The following is a 22,275-nucleotide window of genomic DNA, read 5'->3' as shown; positions in this document are numbered from 1 at the left end:
AGTGACCTACCATTGGATAGGATGCATTGTTAAACACACAACTCAGTGATATACATGTAATTCAGTGACCTACCATTGGGTAGGATGCATTGTTAAACACACAACGCAGTGATATACATGTAATTCAGTGACCTACCATTGGATAGGATGCATTGTTAAACACACAACGCAGTGATATACATGTAATTCAGTGACCTACCATTGGATAGGATGCATTGTTAAACACACAACTCAGTGATATACATGTAATTCAGTGACCTACCATTGGGTAGGATGCATTGTTAAACACACAACGCAGTGATATACATGTAATTCAGTGACCTACCATTGGATAGGATGCATTGTTAAACACACAACGCAGTGATATACATGTAATTCAGTGACCTACCATTGGATAGAATGCATTGTTAAACACACAACTCAGACCAGCCCTTTCAGTCTGACCTAAACCAATCTGTGCTTAGTCTGTCCACACGTTTTTCAACAGTGGGTTAAAATTAACTTGAGGTTGAATCCCAGCATTCCGCTATTGGGGTACATGTGTGAAAAACCGCGTATTTATATTTATACATTTGTAGCAATGTTTGCTGGGTATATATTAGTCTTGTACAAAAATATTTAAAGCTATGTTGTATTATCAATGCACTGTACGCAAGTTGAAACTTGGTTAAACATTGGTACAAGGTGGTAATTCTTCTAAATCTTGCTCTGTCAGTTCTGTCTTTTTCTCTATCGGCAGTTTGGAATATTTTAATTGCAGTATTGTTTCCACTTCTTTGATCACATCCAAGGCCTAGAATTATGTACCAAATCAAAGCAATTAATTATACAGTGTTAACCAATGGGAGGATCCACTTGTTTATGTTTTGCATGTGTGCATCATGACTGAAAAAGCAAGGATTGATTGGTGTTTGGTAGATGTATTGGTCTTGTTATATTTGTAAGTATTTTTTCATGTTTTTCGTTTTTATTTTTGCAGATTATTAAAAACCTATCGGCAATGTAATGTACATTCACAGTCATACTTAGATAACTCGTTCACATACAAGTTGACAATCAGAGTTGATCATGTGATAACAAAATTATCCCCAATTTGTAGGAATCTGAAAAATTATTTGTAAATTAATCGTATTTATTTCATATCACTTGTATGCCAGCTGACTGTGCCTGATGTACAGTCGGTTAATACAAGTGACTAATAACACACAAGTAATGACCTCGTAATACATAGTAAAAGTCATGGCATACCAGGCAAATAATATACTAATTATAAACACAATGCATTTAACATCACTAATAACAAATTTAGCATTGATTAAAATCCCACAAGGCATGGGAGTGTAATAGCGAGAACTATGACATAATACTAACCGTATCAAGCATTTCTTTGGTATGCGAGGCAGACATACAAAATCTGGCTCTCCCTCCTATGATTGATGTTGCTGGGAACCCAACCACCACAACTCCAAGCTTCCTTTTCAAACATTCTCGACAAAAAGCTCTGATAACATTGATAAAAGATTTGTTTAGATATCAAAAATATCATATTTATTGTCATAGTCCCCGTCCTGTATAAGTATTGGAGATCAAAAGATGCACATAGATTATAATAACTGTTGGGAGTATTCAGAATGTTAAAATTATGGTGTTACTTCAAATGGCACCTTATCGATTTTTTTTTTCAGTCAAAGTGACACCATCTAGAAATAGGATCATTCTGTACAAAAGTGTACAATCCACACATAAAAGAGTTGGACGTTTTGTATCAAATAACAAAATGAAACGTGTGTTGTTTATACCAAGTTTTTTTGTACTTACATCACCAAAATCATTCAAAGCACATCTGAGAAAATGGGTATGGACACTTGTCCATTAGTGACATACCATGTGTTTAATATGTTCATGCCACGTTGAATAATATCGACTCGGGCATATCTGAGAAACAACTGCTGACGTATTTGATTTGATGAAAATGACCACCAGTCAGATAAAATTTATCAAAATCCAAAATTCAATGGGCAAGGTTGTAATACTTATGCTATGTTTATTACTGGATACGAGAATTTCATACTGATTAACAAAACAATTTTACTGGATTTTTTGTGTAACGTCTATCACACAATTTTTCAGCTTATTTTGTAATTTTCTCTGCATACTGTAAATATCACAAGAATACATAATCTTATTTTTAACACAAAAATGTTGATGAGATTCTGCTCACTTATTACTTACACGACTTTGGATGGCAGGTATATCAGCAACGGCACCACTGGTGAGTCATCGTTTCCATATACAATAAAACCCATTTCATGTAATCGTCGACGGAAATACCGAGTATTCCATGCTAACCGTTGAAGTCGTTGACTACCTAAGGTGAGATTAAAATAAAACAATTACATATGTATCGTATGAGGTCTATAATAGCTACCAGACAGATTCGATGCTGAAAGTGACCAGTTTATACAGATTTGCATAAAAGGTATGCATGTAATTAGACATCCTTCCACAATTTGCTTTTTTTGCTTAAGCAACGAAAGATGTATTTTGATCTACTCAATGAGGATTGATTGATTGAAGCCTAAAAAAGCACTGAAATTCATTCTGTTGTTTAATATTGTTCTTTTCAATTTCAATCATGATGGGCATAGAAGTAACTAATCTTGAGATAGTACTGTCAGACCCAAACAGGTCTTGTTATTTTGCATCATAATTAAAATTTGGACTGTTTGTTCTTTACAAATCTAATTTGCCAGTACTTTGAAAAGTTGAGAACTGAAATGGTACATGTCTGATCACAATGCATATGATTATCTCTCAGTTAAAATTAATGAGGACATCACATTGAACTTGATCACAATGACAAAACAGTTCTGGCCGAATTCAGGTATTATGAATCAGTAATTGACATGAACAACATAATTTTGGAGGTAATAATTATCATCATAAAAATATGACAAAGAAGTCGTACTCTTTAGTATCTACTGCATCTTTAAGAGATGCAACACATATAGAAATTTATGATAAAAAAAATAAATAACCAAAAAACAATTTTGCGAACATTATCATTATTAAATGAATAGTAAGTATAAAAAATTACCGATCAAAGATGCTAGGCTTGACTGGCAAGGGCACTTTTTGTCGCTGAATTCAGGCTTTCAGGCAAAATTACCCATATGAAAAACAAATTTCCAATTCATAGGATTGAGGTACGTTTCAATTTACATAATAATAGCCAGACAAAACATTGTGATTTTAGTATGTATATACCATTACATTTTAAAAAAAGCTCACCATAAACAAATCCTTGTATTTTAAACTCTGTGACCTGTGTATATGTCTGACGATGCAAATCAACATAAAGTACAGAAATAAAATATACCAACTTGATCATAAACATTAATGAAAACTTGATTAACACAACACAAGCCCAACAAAAGTTTGTTTAGGTATTATTTACCTGTATTAGTTCCGTCCAATCCCATGATGCTTTTCATGCTTGATATTATCTGTTGTGCCACTGGTGGCGACATAGAGGTAGCATAAACCGAACTGTGAGAACGAAATTTTAAATGTGCTATCAATTCCTGAAACAGTAAAATAAATCATATTGTCATCTTTCATATTCTAGTATCTCAAGCTGATTGGTAGAGAGCCGGTCACGTGGAGTGGGGTAACTCTCAGTTTATGCAAATTACGCCGACATTCCACTACAATGATGTCTGCGTAGGACGTACCATGCAAAACACACCATGCTGGCTGCCGAATTTTTAAGTTCAAGTACTCGCAGGTTTGGCAAACTCACTCACTGCAACATTCACGCAATATTGTCAATACAGATGTAGACTAACACAACGTTACTCATGTGGCGTGAACAGCTGACAAGGTCACATTCACTCTAACCGCCTGTAACAAACACAAATGAAGTGCACAATTTGACTACGTAAACAAACATGCATTTATGATCCAAACAAACATCATGAATATACCGGTATAATTAATTTACATATTGCTTAGTGACGTCATTTGTAACAAATGCTGCTCTGTAAAACCAAACATAAACAATCTTAAATTCATATACTTTTAATACTAATAATAAGACAGTATACCTTACCTTAGTACCTGCAATATACCCGCCAGCTGCTCCAAAACTCTTTGTAAATGTTCCCATCATTATATCCACATCCCTGGGATCCATCCCATAATAGTCTACAACACCTCGTCCATTTGGACCCAAAGCTCCAATACTGTGTGCTTCATCCAGATAAAGATATGCATTATATTTCTTCTTCAGTCTCACTAATTCAGGTAAAATGGCAATAGAACCTTCCATACTGAAAACAAAAGTTTGATTAGTATAAAATCTACATTAGATACTGTACTTGTGTCGGAGGTCACAAATTAACAACACACTTGTTATTAACCATAATGAGTGTGTAGGGTTTCTAAAAGTGTCAGTCGTTGGGAACAGAGCATATTCAAAATTGAACAATGTATATGTTGCATGGGACCCATCATGGTGTAACAACTGCTGCACATTAAAGAAAGTGTTTAGCCATTGTTCACTTGGATCATTTCCAGAAGTTCCAAAGCAACTTTTTTTAATTTATTTTAACCTTTTCTCCACCAGTGTCCTTCTTTTCTTCATAAATTCACAAAATAGTCCCGACCCAAATCCACGTTTGAAAAATGCAAATTTGTGTTCATCATCGTATGGTTCAACATACTAAGATCAATTATAGTTGTTCATCAGACGATGATGTGATGAAATTCAAACAATGAGGAGCATTGTTTGAATTTCATCAGCAACATTGAATCAATTTCAATATTTAATACAATGTACATAATATTCTGCACGTCATATTTCATATACCATCATATATTGGCAAAAGTCCACACCAATGAATCTAAAAGTTGTCTTGAAGTATATGCTTTGTGTAATGAGTGTATCATGCGATATACAAACAGTCATCGCAAGAAAGTGTGAAAACCCGACTTACCTGTATACACCTTCAACAATTATAAGTATTTTTTTCCATGGTCTATGAGTACGTGGCTGGCCGTTAATTATTGACTGACGTAACCGAATTTCTAAATTTTTCATATCTATGAACATAAAAATAAAGCATTTTGATATTAAATAAACAGTTCAGTACTTGCTGGCATTCTTCTTAATCCAGTGTTCATTTATTTTATTGAGCGGAATATTGCATCGAGATACCATCTTCTTCTTCAGAATTATTTACCATCATAAAATGTGTATAGCACATTTTTGGGGCGTGTAAATACCCTAAAAATGTTTTTCCTGTTTTTTTTCTATCTGCATATGCTATGTACAGTTCACTGGCAGGTTAAGCATACTTTTGTACTATAATCGGTGGAATATATTATTTATACTAGTAATTCCAGAGAGATTACAGAACATGACCCCCTACCCCCCCCCCCACCCCTTCCGATATCATGCAGAGACCAATTGTGATTCAGGTATTACTATGAATATTCATATAGCAAATAGATGAACAGCCAGAATATTAATATTGAATCAAAAGATTTCAAGTAGAGAAAATATTCAATATATTTTGAGTATGTTATGCATACACAGTCGAAGTGGAATATCATAGATTCTCATTAACCAAACCAAATAAATTATATAATATTTTTAAGAAGTCAATGTAAAAGTAAATGGGACTGGCAGGATAAGGGTTAATTTTTAACAGTGAAGTGTGTCATTAATAAAAGCACACAGCATGAAATTAATTATCTAATTGCTAAATTTAGCTCTAGGCTATAAATCATATAGTCATTTTTCTATGATACTTATATTAATAAAAGTTTATATATATATGCATTCAGTTATTAACAAAATAACATGGTTATTAATGGTTTAGTATGTCTGAATGACAAAATGAACTGCCCTAAAGACTTTACATGTAGGTCCACCATCTGCAACTTGACAGTACATACAAAAAAAAGCACCAATATATACTGCAATATTTACCGGTACATGTATTTGACATGTACTGGTAATTTTAATTGTCCATGCTGGTCCGACATTCAACTTTTCCACAGAGTCCCACAAGTGTCTTTCAAATAATATTCTGACTAAATAGCATGTTGGCAGCTCATTTTCAAAACTGACAAGCAAAATTTTGTCATTGCTAACCACTAGTAAATATTCAAAAGTGCTCTCAATGCTTACTATAAGTGTGCTTTAGATGAAATATGATCAGAGTTTTTGAGCTGCATGAATTGATCGACTTACAAGAGCTGGGATTATAATATTCCATCTAAACATTTCAATTGTGATGTTGTTTTGAAAACCTAAAGTGTAATGGAACCAGACTACCATGGCGATCAAACCAATGCAGAATTCAGACATATAGTCAGTTGTGCATTCAGAGTATCCGTAGTTTTATGATCTTTAGTTATCATAAGGAGCACTAACTGTTGAATTTTGCTTTTAGATTGACAATTGATCAAATCACTATCACTGTATTAATTGTAACATTCACATATTGTGAATTGAAATGTCATTATCTGGATGTGTACATAATAGGTCCCCAATGTGCACAGAAGTCAGCGATACAATGCATCAACCAATGTTAGGAAACAGTTGACTTTTACAATGATGTGGAAAGTTTTTGCTGCCGTTTCTGATGAAATTTAGTATCATTTATGCCATGTACAGGTATTCAATTAAATTAAAGCTGCAATTACATGCAGTACAAAACAGACCAAATGCATATTGAGACAAAATAAAACGATTTGTGTTCCTCACGTCAGAAACTTATGAGTCGGTTGACATGCGATGTGAAATTGTTTTGATGTAATATGCTTTTATTGATTGTAGCCATCAATAAAACAACAGTCTTGGATTGTGTTCACACTCCTCAATTGATTTTGACAATATACTGTGGAAAAAGAGCTGGTTATCTTAATTGGGCAAGTCAAAAATACAACAGTAACAAGCTAATATAGACTAAAGCTATTAACGTTAACACGTGTTGGTAGGTCCATGATGTTACTATTCTGAATGAGAAAGCATTTGTGGACAGATGAATAATCAAACATTGAAATCTTATATTATTAAAAGCAATACGCGTATGATATATAATTCCAAAATTGCAGTTTTATGTAAATTAAGTTGGTACAAATTCTGTTCCATTATTTGCTTTAGTTTAAAGCATACTGTAAAATGACTAATTTTCACTGGGTTTAAATTTCACTGATTTACCATTTCAGGCATATTCAGTGGGTTTTTAATTCACGGTTTCATCATTTAGATAATGTGTTCTCTGCTAAATGTTACATATTCACTGTGTTTTAATTTAGCGCATTTTTCCAGTCAGCGAAATAAGCTAAATTAAAACCCAGTGAACAATTACCCCCTTTACAGTACTACCAGTAAGTAAAACTGACTCCTCTCTCTCTCTCTCTCTCTCTCTCTATATATATATACATGTATTTATATATCAAAACAATTAACTCAGCAACCTTTGGTCTACCTACTCATTTAAACCTTTGATCTCCATCATTTCTCCCGCCAAATTATTTTCCAGATTTTTTTATGTATTTTTCTATAATTCCATTTTTGACAAGTTTGGACAAAATTGTCATAATTTCCTGTTGGTTACAGCTAGGTCTTAATTGATAAAAATATTTGAAAAAATAAGAATAAAATTTATGCAAGTTTTTTTTCTATGAAACTGCAACAAAATTTGACTGTTGAACCAGGTGCAAGTAATAATCATACCTGTGAATAAACAAAACAATTTCTCAGTTTGTTTTTAGCTATTTGGTGCCACGAATAATACATATATCTAACAAAAGAAACCACACCACACCAAAACAAACCAGGCTTTAATGTTTGTGTATTGTGACTACTTCTACTGGATATGAAGAAAACAGAATTTTGAATCATTTATGTGCTGTGTGTGCATAGTAACTGTACAGTCATCAGTGCCTGTATCTATAACAAGTCAGTCTTCTGTTATGCAAATCCTGACCTCCTGACCTCCTGACTCTTACACTTGGCAAACATCCAGCTTAGCTGAGTCATGATCAGTTGTTTTGGTACCTGACAATTCTATAGATAATAGGGAAAGGACAGTTGATATATTGTTGCTATGGTTACATAAACAAACTACTGATAAGCATTACTCAGCATTTAGCTCTTCAGAAGCCAGGTCATGTTTACATATTGATTACTTTCATTATAATAGTTCCATGGAAGCACTTTTGCTTCTGATTGAAAGTCATCACAATAAATGCATACTGCCACTCCCAAAATGTCATTTCATGTAATTATTAATATGATAACCCTCCCAAGGTATTAATTCAACCAAATACTTATAATAAATACAGATATGTGATAACAAACATGTCCACACCCTACCCCACCCCACCCCACCCCACCCTTAGAAACAATACTTCTCCACCTGAATTGTATACACATTATACATTGCTACGCATGAGAAGCCAGCTTAAGGTAGTTTACCAAGTTGCCAACAGTTCATACAAATCTCAGATGTAGATGGGGAAACCCTTACAGTAATTTTCTTATAATATTCCATAATAAAAATATATATATATATATATAATAAAATATATATTTCAATTTGATAGAAAAATGTGAAAGATTAAGTTGCAATATGAACACAGATTAAAAACAAATATATTGATATATGTTTTCATTAACTGTTTATCATTAGAATTTGATTTTATTAACTGTATAACATTTAAAATGTTCGTGAGAATTAAACATTTTCATTGTTCTAATTTGATGAGAGCGAACAAATTATTACATTTTCTTTTTGTTTGAAAAGTGTTTTAATAGTACTGGTAATTGTTGATTTAGCCACAATTCGTCCACTTTTGGGCTTTTTTTACTATTTCCATAGGAATTCATGTTAATGTTTTTCTTCATGAAAATCGAAAATTTCCCAATGATAAGTCTTGTTTCAATCTTGTTTTTCTATTGCAGGATGGGGACTATTTATGTCTGAAGTTGGTACAAGTTATTCAGAGGCATTCTAACTAATGAAAAAGAGTTAGAAATTTAGCTAAATTTTTTTTTTCAAAAGTGTATTATTGATTTTGTAAAACTTTTCAGGTTTTCAGTTTATGTTTGTAAAAAATTCAAAAATCCATCTTTCAATATTAATTTTTTTTATTAAATATATATCATTCATCCAAATTCATAATAACTATTTTATAACTGTGTATGTTTTTTTTCAGCTCATATAACTGAACAAAATTTTGAGAAAGTTTTTTCTACCATAGAAACCAATGGTAAATGATTTTGAGAAAGTCTTTTCTACCATAGAAACCAATGGTAAATGATTTTGAGAAAGTCTTTTCTACCATAGAGACCAATGGTAAATGATTTTGAGAAAGTTCTTTCTACCATAGAAACCAATGGTAAATGATTTTGAGAAAGTCTTTTCTACCATAGAAACCAATGGTAAATGATTTTGAGAAAGTCCTTTCTACCATAGAAACCAATGGTAAATGATTTTGAGAAAGTCCTTTCTACCATAGAAACCAATGGTAAATGATTTTGAGAAAGTCCTTTCTACCATAGAAACCAATGGTAAATGATTTTGAGAAAGTCCTTTCTACCATAGAAACCAATGGTAAATGATTTTGAGAAAGTCCTTTCCACCATAGAAACCAATGGTAAATGATTTTGAGAAAGTCCTTTCTACCATAGAAACCAATGGTAAATGATTTTGAGAAAGTCCTTTCTACCATAGAAACCAATGGTAAATGATTTTGAGAAAGTTCTTTCTACCATAGAAACCAATGGTAAATGATTTTGAGAAAGTCCTTTCTACCATAGAAACCAATGGTAAATGATTTTGAGAAAGTCCTTTCTACCATAGAAACCAATGGTAAATGATTTTGAGAAAGTCCTTTCTACCATAGAAACCAATGGTAAATGATTTTTCGAAATGTATTTTGATGACCATAATTTTTAACCAGGTTTTGTATAATGCAGCAAAAAATAAAACCATATTGTAAAAGTCAAGTTGTATGACTTGTTTTAATGGTAGCCAACACAAGCAAACATGAAATTACACGCCCCTAATGTATCAATAGGTGTGACATAGATCAATTTCAGAAATGACCTTTCTACAAACTTTTTTATTACCCATGAACTTTTACCATTCATTCAACTCCTGTAAACACATTAATTATTCATTAGGTTTTGCTGATTAGTGAAACTGCTATGTGAACATGTACATCAACTTGGAACCCTAATAAAAATTTTCAAAACATCAAGATAGAAAAATTAAATGTCAGCAAAAATAAATAGTTTTACAGTATTATAAGTACAAACAACTTACTGTAGAATACTTTATTTTCGCTTGAAATTTATTTTCGCTGAAAGGATGATTCCGTGAAAATAAAATCCAGCGAATATACTTGTTTCCCCTATATTTCACATTCAACTCGTCAAAAATCAATGAAAATAAATTCCATACAAAACACCCTAAATGCCTTTTCAGCGAAAATTAATTCCAGCTAAAATAAAGTATTTCACAGTATTCAATTTATGCTGTCAGAATGTGTACCTCAGATGCACTAGTTTGTCTTTCACTGATGAAAAATTAATTTTTCGTGGGTCAATGAATATATTTCAGAAAACAAGATGATTTAATTTGTAGGAAAAAAAACATGAGCAAATCGTGGAGTTAAAAAAAAGTGTATACTCACCATCATGCTTAAAAGTTTTAACTAATGCACCAGAAAGGCGGCAACCCAATACCAGAGAAGAATGGTTCAATTCATCACTGAGAATAAGACAACCCTGAGAAGAAGAAATTAAATTATCTCGCACCAATCTTTTTTTTTTTTTCAAATATTTACTCAGATATTGCAAGGTTTAGAATACCACTTGCATTAGATAGACATGAATAAGTAAATATCCACATTAAAACCATAGCAACAGGTGGTTGCTAGGATACCACATAAAATATGTATAGATACAATGAAATTCAGCAAATAAGTCTTATATTGTGACAAATGTAAACATCAAGTTTAAATTGTTTGTGAATTTATGGGTTTATCTCACCTTGCCAAGAAGGGCTGGGATATTCAAAGCATTAGTAGCAAAGCCCATACCGAATACCATAGCAGACTCTAACCCTAAGAATTGAGCTACTAGTTTTTCCAATTCTATGTGGATATCAAGATTGCCTAGCAAAAAAAAAAGAGATATGTTTTATAAAGATAAAATAATACAACAGTTCAATGAGAATACACGTATACGGGTTCGATATATGTACAATAAAATTATGAATATTAGTATTTAGTCACAAATACACATCATTGACACAAAAACAAACATCAAGAATCAGTTCCGTGTTGTAAAACTCACCAAGTTCCTGTCTGGTGCTGCACACTCCGGCACCATATTTAATTAAAGTCTCTAGAGAAGCTTCAGCACAAGGTCCAGAGTTTTCGGCAAAACCCAGATAGTTATACGACCCAAGGTTAATACACCGACTTGATTTACCAGTAAGACTACCAGTAAAAAAGAATATAAACAGCATAAATTTTGATACATTAAGTTATTAAAATGTATTACAATCAACACAATTCAGATCACTTATTTATTCAATGCAATCATTTTGTTGTTAACAGTGGTTTAATACCGATTTCTGTTCTTATATCAATTAAGGCTAAAAGTTTAGATAACTGGCCACCCTAATGTTTCACAAACACTTCACCGACATGGAGAACCAACATGGTAATTATAGGTCTGTTGTTTTTATTATTAATTTTTTGCATGCATTCTAGACATATTCAATGATGTTAAAATAGCATTCATTGGGTCTGTTGATTTATTATATACTGCTTCAAAAAGTGAGATCTGCAAATTTAGTTTATGTGCAGTTTTAACATATCAATTACATTCTTTGAGGTACGTGCATGAGTTCTTTGTACGTGCATGAGTTCTTTGTATGTGCATGAGTTCTTTGTACGTGCATGAGTTCTTTGTATGTGCATGAGTTCTTTGTACGTGCACGAGTTCTTTGTACGTGCATGAGTTCTTTGTACATGCATGAGTTCTTTGTACGTGCATGAGTTCTTTGTACGTGCATGAGTTCTTTGTACGTGCATGAGTTCTTTGTACGTGCATGAGTTCTTTGTACATGCATGAGTTCTTTGTACGTGCATGAGTTCTTTGTACGTGCATGAGTTCTTTGTACGTGCATGAGTTCTTTGTACGTGCATGAGTTCTTTGTACGTGCATGAGTTCTTTGTACGTGCATGAGTTCTTTGTACGTGCATGAGTTCTTTGTACGTGCATGAGTTCTTTGTATGTGCATGTGTGGATACCATGTGAATTCAATTGTCATTATACTAAGCTATGATGATGTTATTACAAGGTTTTTAATCACATGGTATCTTATCACAAGTCTTCACTGTAACTAACAACAATAATCTGATAAATCCTACATGGGTATCAATTACAAGTACGCTGACGTATTACGATCACCCTTTCATTTACAGCACCAAGTACTTTTTGGTTGTTGATGACAGTAATTTAAAATCTCAATCGACTTGTCAGACTATACCTAGAAGTTAGAGCAAGTTAGTGATGGCAAACCGATAGTGAATTTGAAAAAAAAACCTGGCGGCAATTAAAAGTTTGAGTTTAGAATTTTGTCAAACACAAAAATGAAAATAACTGATATGACTGGCATTTTTATAGTCATCCTATTTAGATATTTGTTAATTACAAAAAAAGTAAAAGATTTATTAACAAGTAGCTTGGCAGTTGAAACAGTTTTGCTTGTTTTGTGGCAAAATATAAGATAGAGAGGAAGGAAAATTTATGATACATGTATCTGGCAAAATGGTCAAAAATTCAAACAAATTCAGATAAAAAAATTTATAAATATAAATTACTAAGTGAGAATCAACCAAAGTACCCCGATAGTTGTCTGGTAAATTAGGAAGCAATATAGATGAAAGTTTTAGAGAAGAAGTTGGAAATGTCAGTAGTTTTAAAGTAGACCACAATATTTGAAAATCAAATATTAATAGTGATGAATAATAATTGTTAAAATACAAGTATATGATGAATTAAGATACTTGTTAAAGCAATTGGGTATACATTTTTTGAAAAAATATCAGTTTGGACAAAAAATATAAGATGGGCGGGAACTTACTTTAAATGCCAATTGTAGTCTGGTGACACTCTTTCCATAACATTGAACCAGGCACCAGGAGTACTGCAAATTGGTCTATTCCAGCAATCACGCACACGTCGGTAAAGATTTTGGTTGTAAAAGCTTTCAAAATCGCAATACAAAGGAACAAAACCCTGCCATGTGAATTTAATAAGAACAAGTTAGTTACGCATTTACTGAAAATATGCTTTGAATAATAAATGCGGCTTTTGTTTTGTCTGCAATGGCCTAAAAAACGTCATTTCACTTTCAACGACTACCAAACATTCACTGATCTATTTATGCTAATATTTTCCCATACCATTGTGTCTTTATGTGTGTACTTCTAATGTTCAAATATCTATTTATAGCCTCTTTTCTATTTTTACTCCTATTGTGAAATCATATACAATAATTATAGCAGTTTTGAAATTTTGCAATTATAATATTTATATAAATACATCATTGAAAAATGTACTACTTTTCAGCATTTTCATTTTACAGACTCGTGTCCACAGCTTTATGACAGCTATTATAATGCACAGTCCTATATATATATATATATACATACATACCAACCTGCATGTTTATTGTCCTACTAAATCTATTATGTCCAGGTACACAAATCATAACAAAGTATTCAAATGCAAATCACACTGTATACCTTGTTTCCCTTTTCCCTTGTGACTTCATTTTTATCCACACCTATCTTTCGCAAGAACTCCCTTAAATGCCCCACCACTACAAGTAATGCGTATGAAAGGCAGGTAAAAACAGCACGTATCATTGGAACTTCTTCAAAGAACTGCTTTGCTTTTCTTCGTGTATATTTGAACTAATGATGTATAAGGAAATAATAAATCTATAAGTGAGGGTTAATATACAACAAATCAAAATCTCATAAGGTGCAATTTTTTTTCTGAAGGATAACACCTAATGCACGCCACCTAAATATTGTGTGAAGGAAAAATAAATACAAGTCATTCAAGCTTTAGCAGTACCGCCACCACCCCATCCCCAACCCCCAAAGTGTTTAAAGGGCGGCAGTCGTCGTGCTGCGTCCTGTTCGATGTGGGACTCGTAGCGACGTATGCAACGCGTGTAAAATACATTGTTTATTTACATGAAATTCAAATTTCTTAAATAATACTCACAGTAAAAAAATAAATAACAAACAAAAGATTAGTGCCAGCTACGAGATAAAAATGGTTTTAGTAAGTGAAACCAGAGTATGTTCTAATGACCCACTTTATTGATCAACCTGTATTCGAAGGTATGTGTTCAACTCCGCACGTCTTCACATCCACGCAATAGCAGAAGACGTTACAACGACCGCCTGTGTGTAGGCCAATAACCGGGCAATAACCTCGATATTTTGAACAACTGTGAACTATTTACTAGTAACCAGTAGCTATTAAAACCATTGCATATTTCTTTCCCTTGCAGCATTTGTAACTCGCTCACCCCTGTCCGGTCACACCACCCATGGCATGCCCGGCGAGGTTCTGGGTGAGGCGATGTATGGTCACACCCAGGGTGCACACCCGATCATACCGACCAATGGGATTTGATAAAATAAAAATACAATTTTATCGGTAAGGCAACAAGTGGTTTATAATATATTAGCGTATTTAAGCTGTGTGTGAAAATTAGTGCGACCTGTGCGATACTACACTACGGCACAGTGCCACTTGTAAACAACTCTGCACGCAGGTACTTACACCTTGTGTCGTGGAATCCATACGACGGTAAACACACAGAATGTCTGCGAAAAATTCTTGAAATTGACTTACCTCGGCAAATCCTCCTTGTTTCACGTAACCATTCCGCTTATCGTTTGCGGCAGCTTTGTCGACACAACGTCTTCGTTTTTTCTCATTGCCATTCTCATTTTGCGTAACGTGCATGTCGAAAGCCATTTCTGTTTCTGTTTATTTATCGAACAAGTCGTGTACTGGCAAGCTGGGTTACCCGCGTAGGACTCGACTATATGACATATAGGGGTAGTATGCGTGATAACTATAGGGGTACTTTGAAAGGGAAGCCGGGGTGATTAAATACGAAATGAAAGCTCAATAGTAGTGTGTGCAGATTTAATATTTACATGTAAAGCTGAACGGAATGTTTGGAAATATAACAGTACAAAAAATTAACCTTCGAGCTCTGTGACGGAAGAGTGGATGAAAAAGATGATAGCAGACGAATTTCTCGCTCATGCAAATCATCCTGTGAACTTGAGGGACGGTGACTCGGGTAACGTGTTATTGAACTGACAGATATTCAGACTTACCTTTGGCAACCTTTAATTACAAATTATAAAAAGCCCGTTTCATGTCAAAAGATAAAGATTATTCCCAAAATGGTAGTTACCCGCCCTGATGCATGTACATAATTTCGCTGAAACTATTAACGAGTTTGGTGAGATCCAGGTTACGTCACCCCACGCAAAAATGAAAGCAATGGTAATGGTCACCATTTCACAGAATATGATACCAGTTCCCTACTTTCACTTGCTGTTCACTTTCCTGCGCCCGTTCAAATTAGCATACCCTGTATGTGTCATTCAACATTTTAAAAGGTGGCGCTTTATTGACAACCGTTATTTACATTTAACGGATTTTTATTTCGCCCGACGGTTTTTCTAACCTTGTTTTTATCTCTCATCATCGACGTACTAGTACGTCCATCACAACCTCATACTAGTACGAGAGCAATACTAGTATACATTTCCTAATTGGTGTAGATAGGATATGTTTTCGCCCGGGGGGTAAATAAACACTCACAAATGCAGGACCAGCGAGAAAATGATTGCAGATTGATGTAAACAGAATGCATGTGTAGTCATGCACCTCGTATCTGATATTTTTTCCCAAAAATTGGTAAAGTTTACTTTTTGCCCACAGAATAAAGCGTGCTATTCAATGACAAAGCTATGAGAATGCAGTTTAGTCGCCGTCGATTAATTTATACAACATTGCCTGAAAAATAGGGCCACTGACAAAAACAAACGTGTAAAATTTGTCAAAACCACGAACAACTTATTCTGCTTCCACATGAGAATCGTGTGATCAAGTTTATTATTCAAAGCTTTATTCAGTGTTTAGTGATATTTTCTTTAAAAAAAACGTCCAGAAAATAAATTCTGTATATTAACACATCGTACTGTATAATTTCTCTTTGGCAGTTACCTTTACTGGATGCCAGAAACGAAATGCAACATTTACTTCGCATATGTGACAATTCTGGCGATATTCGTGTCATAATCCCGTTAGGTAGTGACGATAGTGAGGTTGTGATGGTAAACATAATGCAAATTTACATAGCAACCAACAAACTGACGCAACTCTTGGTATGTTTGACATGTTTAGTTAGTACCAGAGGTACATTAAGTAATGTACCTCTGTTAGTACCCATTGTAACCTTATACTTCTATATAGTATATTGTAACTCAGTCAATGTATACTCTCGGCGCAACAAAGGTATTCCCTTTATTTTTATAAATATTTATTAATTTCACAATTCAACCTGAAATTGAAACGAGAGATTTCTATTGGCCAATTGAATAACATTGGAAGGTTTTCAAATGAAATAAACCTTTAATATAGCTCATAGGTACTTGCATTGTGAAATTCACACTGACACATCGGCGCGTTAAAATTCCATGCGTGTTCCATGTGCATTATTTTACATGCGTTGTAAACGTTGTATGTTGCCCAAGTCGAACCCACCTGAGTCGAACCCAACGCGTCGCGACGACCGCCCTCTTTAGATATTTTTGGCGAGTCCCAAGAATTTTGGAATGACGGTTATAGCAATGATGAATACAGCCAAATTCAACTAACAGATTGACGAGACACCATATATCTTGGTCAACCATTTTCATCCCTTATTGCGACTGCGTGAGATATTATGGTAGCGATATTTCCAAATATAAGCCTCAATTTCATCAAGAACAGTCAATTGAGAAAGCTGTGAAACTCCAATTTCAAGAATTCGGTTAAAACACTGAACATTTACAAATGTATTCTAAAACTCATATTATTCAAGTTGCTAATTCGGCCATTCACTCCAGTATCCATCGAACAATGTATAATCCGATTACTCGCCCACCCCGACCCATGTCAAACATGCAAGCCATCTAAGCTCGAATTGTGTTTTTAAACAAGCAGCCTGTCGGCTGAGATAGCTCCGCTGTTAGCAATGCACTTTGCAATTAAAGAACAGAAGATATCATTAGAAAATGAACAATAAGTATAGTATCAAAGCAATCGGACTTGCTGTTTTCAACAAGAATTCAAAAATATCATTTTTCACCAAAAATGACAAAAATATTCATCAAAATTAGATAATTGAAGATATCACCACGAAATAAACAAATCTGAGAGAAGTCCACATGTAGTACCTAAATGTATAATATCAAAGCAATTGGATTTACGGTTTTCAACAAGAAATCGAAAATATCACTTTTTAGCAAAAATGACTAAAATATTCACTAAAATTAGAGAATTACAGATATCATCACAAAATCCACAAATCTAAGAGAGATCCACATGTAGTACCTATATATGTAATATCAAAGCAATTGGACTTGCGGTTTTTAAGAAATCGAAAATATCACTTTTTACCCAAAATGACAAAAATATTCACTAAAATTAGAGAATTGAAGACATCATGAAATGAACAAACCTAAGAGAGATCTACCCAAGGTACATATACACCAAGTATCAAAGCATTCTGGCTCGTAGTTTTCAAGAAGAAGTCAAAAAAATAAAACATTGACACGGACGCGGACGACGGACGCCGGCGGACAATCACTCATATGATAAGCTCCGCTCGACAAAGTCGACACCGTGCACTGTATAATTCTGTTGTTACGTTCAGACGCGCGTTTCTGGGAAGTAAATGAGTGAAAGGAGCTTTCCTTCGCTCCATACGCATACATGTAGAAAAATCAACGGCAAAACACTTGAGACAACAATCAATTCGTCATTCGACAGTTTTTTTAGGGTTACTAGATTAATGACGAGCGACTACACAGCCAAACAGTTGGTTGTCTATCTCAATATACCATATAACATTTATCTCGTATCATGGAGGTAGAATTATACCTCCATACTCGTATACAAGTGCTTCGTCGATAGAGGGCTCATGTACATTGGACCATGGAGCCCGTGATTGGACATGCACATATATTCACAATCAGCTGGCTTACAAATGATAATAAAATAAATAAATAAATACGATTAATTTAGCAATATTTACTATATAGGGTTGCCATCATGAAATGAGTATCACTTGTACGCCAGCTGTCTGTGCATGATCGATCAGCCGTTTAGAATATCGGGTAGAACCTGACCAGATTTTGTGAGACCCCCCCCCCCCCCGACAACTGCATAGTTACCTGTATTTTACCTACAGACAGCTGGCGTGCAGACATTTGTTTTTAAAAAGGTCTTTCTATATTCAGTGTGAAAAACAGTACTTATAAGCGATTTGCGGTCTTGGATTATATACTAGTAATCTGAATAACATAGCTTTTACAAAGGTGGTAAAAAAGCACAAAGTAACACTTGTCCTGTCTACACCTTAATTTATGTTATATCACAGGGATCCCAGGAACTATAATCAACTGTAGTACACAGTCTCTATGAGCGGGGTGGGGGTGGGGGTATCGGCTGGTATCTAGTGTAAGAAATAAATACCAGCCGATACCCCTCCCCCCGCTCATAGGGATTGCGTACAGTTGATCATAGTCACGGTTCCTGGGCTCCCTGTGGTTATATCCGATATTCAAGTTATGTGAATTTGGTGATAAAGTATTTAAAAATGCGACGACACAGTCGAAATAGATCCGTTGTCTTTGTGTACGTGTCTTCCTCAAAACAAAGTTTAGAATGTACTGTAAATCTCATAGAGGTCCGCCACTGGAACATATCCATGATACCTACACACCAAGTATTAAAGATTTCGCCACAAAATAACCAACTCTCACAGAGGTTCACCCGGAAAAAATCAAAATAGCTTTTAAGGCCTCAGTAATAACATCTCTCGCATACTCCCAACGTCGTGTGAACCAAGCGTGTGTACGTACAATATGTCTGACTGTCACTATGGTAACACGAGCACTGAATGCTTTACGCGTGCAGTACGTCGGCCTACCCACTGACACAATTACGTAGCCGACTTAGTTAGCAGGTCCCTGACCCTGTCACTGCCCTGATACGACAGAGGCGACCAAAAGTCATTGGTTTCATAAAATAGTGTGAGGCGGACGCAGTATTCTAAAAATAGGGATACGCAAGAGAAGTGAAATCTTCGCCACGTCCGTATATTCGAATTCGTAAGATTACGTGGCATCGACGGACCAGGTATTTGTGTAACACGGCCTGGATAAACCTCAGGTAACTTTTTCAATGGTTTAAAAATAAACATGCCTCGGCACTGAAAACAGAAAGTGACGCAGGTTAAACGCCTATTTATTACCTGAATACAATCATACGTAAACTGAAACGTAATCAAGCTATCTCTTCTTGCAAACTAACCAACATTACATTTGTAACAATAACATGCTGCTAAGTAGTGCTCGTCTGCCTGCGATATATGACTGTTTCCCCGTGAATTGCTTCTATATAACTACTTTATCACAAACTTAGAAGATGGGTCGAAATAGAATACATCTTTTGTGCTATCGAATTCTAATCAGGCGTAAAGTATACTTATCAGTAGCGACACGAGATCAGTCACCCTAGAATACGATATTTCACATTATTTGTTTACAGACTGAACGAACCAATAGGATTAGGACAGGATCTACAGCCGTGCACTAATACATTACAATGGATGATACAAGTAATATCAAATTCACAGGCACACCATAATCACTAATTAAAAAAAAAAAACTAGTATTTTTATTTATATAAAACGAAAACTAATATCCCCAACTGAAAAAAGGCAAGCACATACACTTGTCGTGTAAATTACAACTTATTTTACATACCAGGAATGAAATCACTTATAATTATGTGTTACCGGTATTATCAATGGCGTGAATAATTTCTATGATTGAGGGTGATGAGTCCAAGTTTGCTCACCACTTGTATGGGTTGTCTATTAAAAGCACAATCAAAACTGTAATTTGTGCAATAGGATTACAATGTCATTGCAATTTCATTGAGTTAAATTAGATTGTAATCTTATATATGAATACAATTTTAATTACAGTTTAATTAGTTTGCATCTACATGTAGTTAAAATAATGTGAATTCAATGGAATACTTAAATTACCTAACATTATGATAAAGAGATACCTAAACCATAAACCTAATTGCCAAGAAAACAAATTTCTTTAAATTATATTAGCTTCCCAGTTGCAGTTTTGGTACTTTATATACAACAATGTATGCACAGATAAGTCAATCAAGTTCAATATTGTTACCGGTAAGTGTTGTTTTGTAGCTGCGATCACTAAGGTGATGAGGCTTTCACAGAAACAAAAATAGAAATTCATGATTACATTAAGGTAGAATCAAACAGAAAAGACAATGTAATCATTGAAACAGAAAAAGTTTACACTCTACGCAGCAGAATGATCACAGAGAGGTAAAGTATTTCAAATTTCAGCCCCTCTTAACTAAAATTTAATTTACGCTTTGAGCGCCAAAGTCAACTTCAGCGTCCTTCCACAAAATTGTTTTATGGTCTTTTTTCCACAAAATTGTTTTATAGTCTTTTTTCCACATGAAATGTTGAAAATTTGAATTAAAAGCATTTTGTATGTTTGGTACAAAATTAAGACTGCAGAAAACATTTGCCACGCAATAGCTTTATCGTAGCTATGACAACCCTAGAATAAGAATACCACACTAGATTACCGGCATCGTGTAAAGAAAAAATCTGTTTTTGACATATCAGTTTGAAACACTACTATTTAATCAAAAGAAGCTTATGAAGAACTCCTATGTGCTAAGGATATTTGAAGCATGAACCAAACAAAGGAGATATTTTAGATTAGTGTTGGACAGATGCAAGTGATCTGGAGTAACGAAATTGACAATACCAAGTAGGAATGTAATTACAAAAAGGGAAATAGGCATCTGTGATTTGTTGTGTGTATTGTACCCATATCATAATTAGTATGCACGAATTATAAACAAAAACTAAACAGCATGCATCTATGTACAAAATTTCTTTGAAATGTGAAGTTCTTCTTCTGATAGCGATAACAAAAGCTGAAAATTAGTGGATTTGATGTTCAGATTTTTAAAACGACTGTTTGTGAAGGAAACAATACATTCTTTTGTTAAATTTGCATATTCCTTTGAATTCACCTAACAGGGAGTTAAATTTTACGAAGACAAGTCATTGTCAATGACACGTCCCTGTTCTGTTCATATTTGAGTGACATATACATTCAAAGCAGATCATGACCGAAATCTTAGACCACTTTCAGTGGTCTGATCCGAAATGCACCTTCATATGTACAACACATTATACTAAATCATGACTGAGATCCGGTTCCGGAATTGTGAAAATATGTGATTTTGATGCATTTTCAGCCTTAAAATGGCCATCATTCAGCTATTGTTAAGCGGATCATAAAACAAATGCACATATCTATTTGTGACATGATGTACCATGTGTGTGTGAAGTTTGAACTTGATCAATCCAAGCATGTCTCAGATACGGATCCAGAACTGAATTCTTTAAAACAAAATGGCCGCCAGTTGGCAATTTCAAACCCGATCCAAAAAAAAAGACGTGCATCAAGGTCCTATTATGTTTAATGTATGTACCAAATTTGAACGAAATCCGTCCATGCATAACTGAGATCCGGGTCCGGAATGGTGAAAATGTGGATTTTGATGCATTTTCGGCCTTAAAATGGCCGCTATTCGGCTATCGTTAATCGGATCATGAAAAAAATACATGTGCATATGTCCATATAATGTGTGATGTATGAGTGAAGTTTGAACTTAATCGGTCCATGCATGTTCGAGATACAGGTGATCATGGATGCACACAGGGCAAAACGTAAGTCCCCGTTTTCGGACTACTTCCGAACGGGGACTAATAAAATCCAGTAAATAATTAAGGC

The 22,275-nt window shown here is 34.3% G+C and overlaps 1 protein-coding gene across 1 annotated transcript; it reads right to left on the bottom strand.

Moving 5' to 3' along the window:
- Nucleotides 1–340: 340 nt before the first annotated feature.
- LOC100378666 (serine palmitoyltransferase 2-like) lies at nucleotides 341–15,163 on the bottom strand. Its single transcript, XM_002734767.3, has 12 exons — nucleotides 14,975–15,163; nucleotides 13,846–14,016; nucleotides 13,182–13,336; nucleotides 11,381–11,526; nucleotides 11,075–11,199; nucleotides 10,717–10,810; nucleotides 4,998–5,103; nucleotides 4,112–4,331; nucleotides 3,458–3,584; nucleotides 2,233–2,368; nucleotides 1,372–1,501; nucleotides 341–793 (listed from the first exon to the last, which is right to left on the bottom strand). Exons 1-12 carry the CDS (start codon nucleotides 15,098–15,100, stop codon nucleotides 668–670), a joined length of 1,662 nt encoding a protein of 553 aa, XP_002734813.1. The 5' UTR covers nucleotides 15,101–15,163; the 3' UTR covers nucleotides 341–667.
- Nucleotides 15,164–22,275: the final 7,112 nt, after the last annotated feature.

This window comes from Saccoglossus kowalevskii, chromosome 2 (genome assembly GCF_978046115.1).
Source record: "Saccoglossus kowalevskii chromosome 2, keSacKowa6.1, whole genome shotgun sequence".
NCBI lineage: Eukaryota > Metazoa > Hemichordata > Enteropneusta > Harrimaniidae > Saccoglossus > Saccoglossus kowalevskii.
Note: the sequence above shows the minus strand (reverse complement) of the source record. Positions and strands in the feature narration are given on the sequence as shown.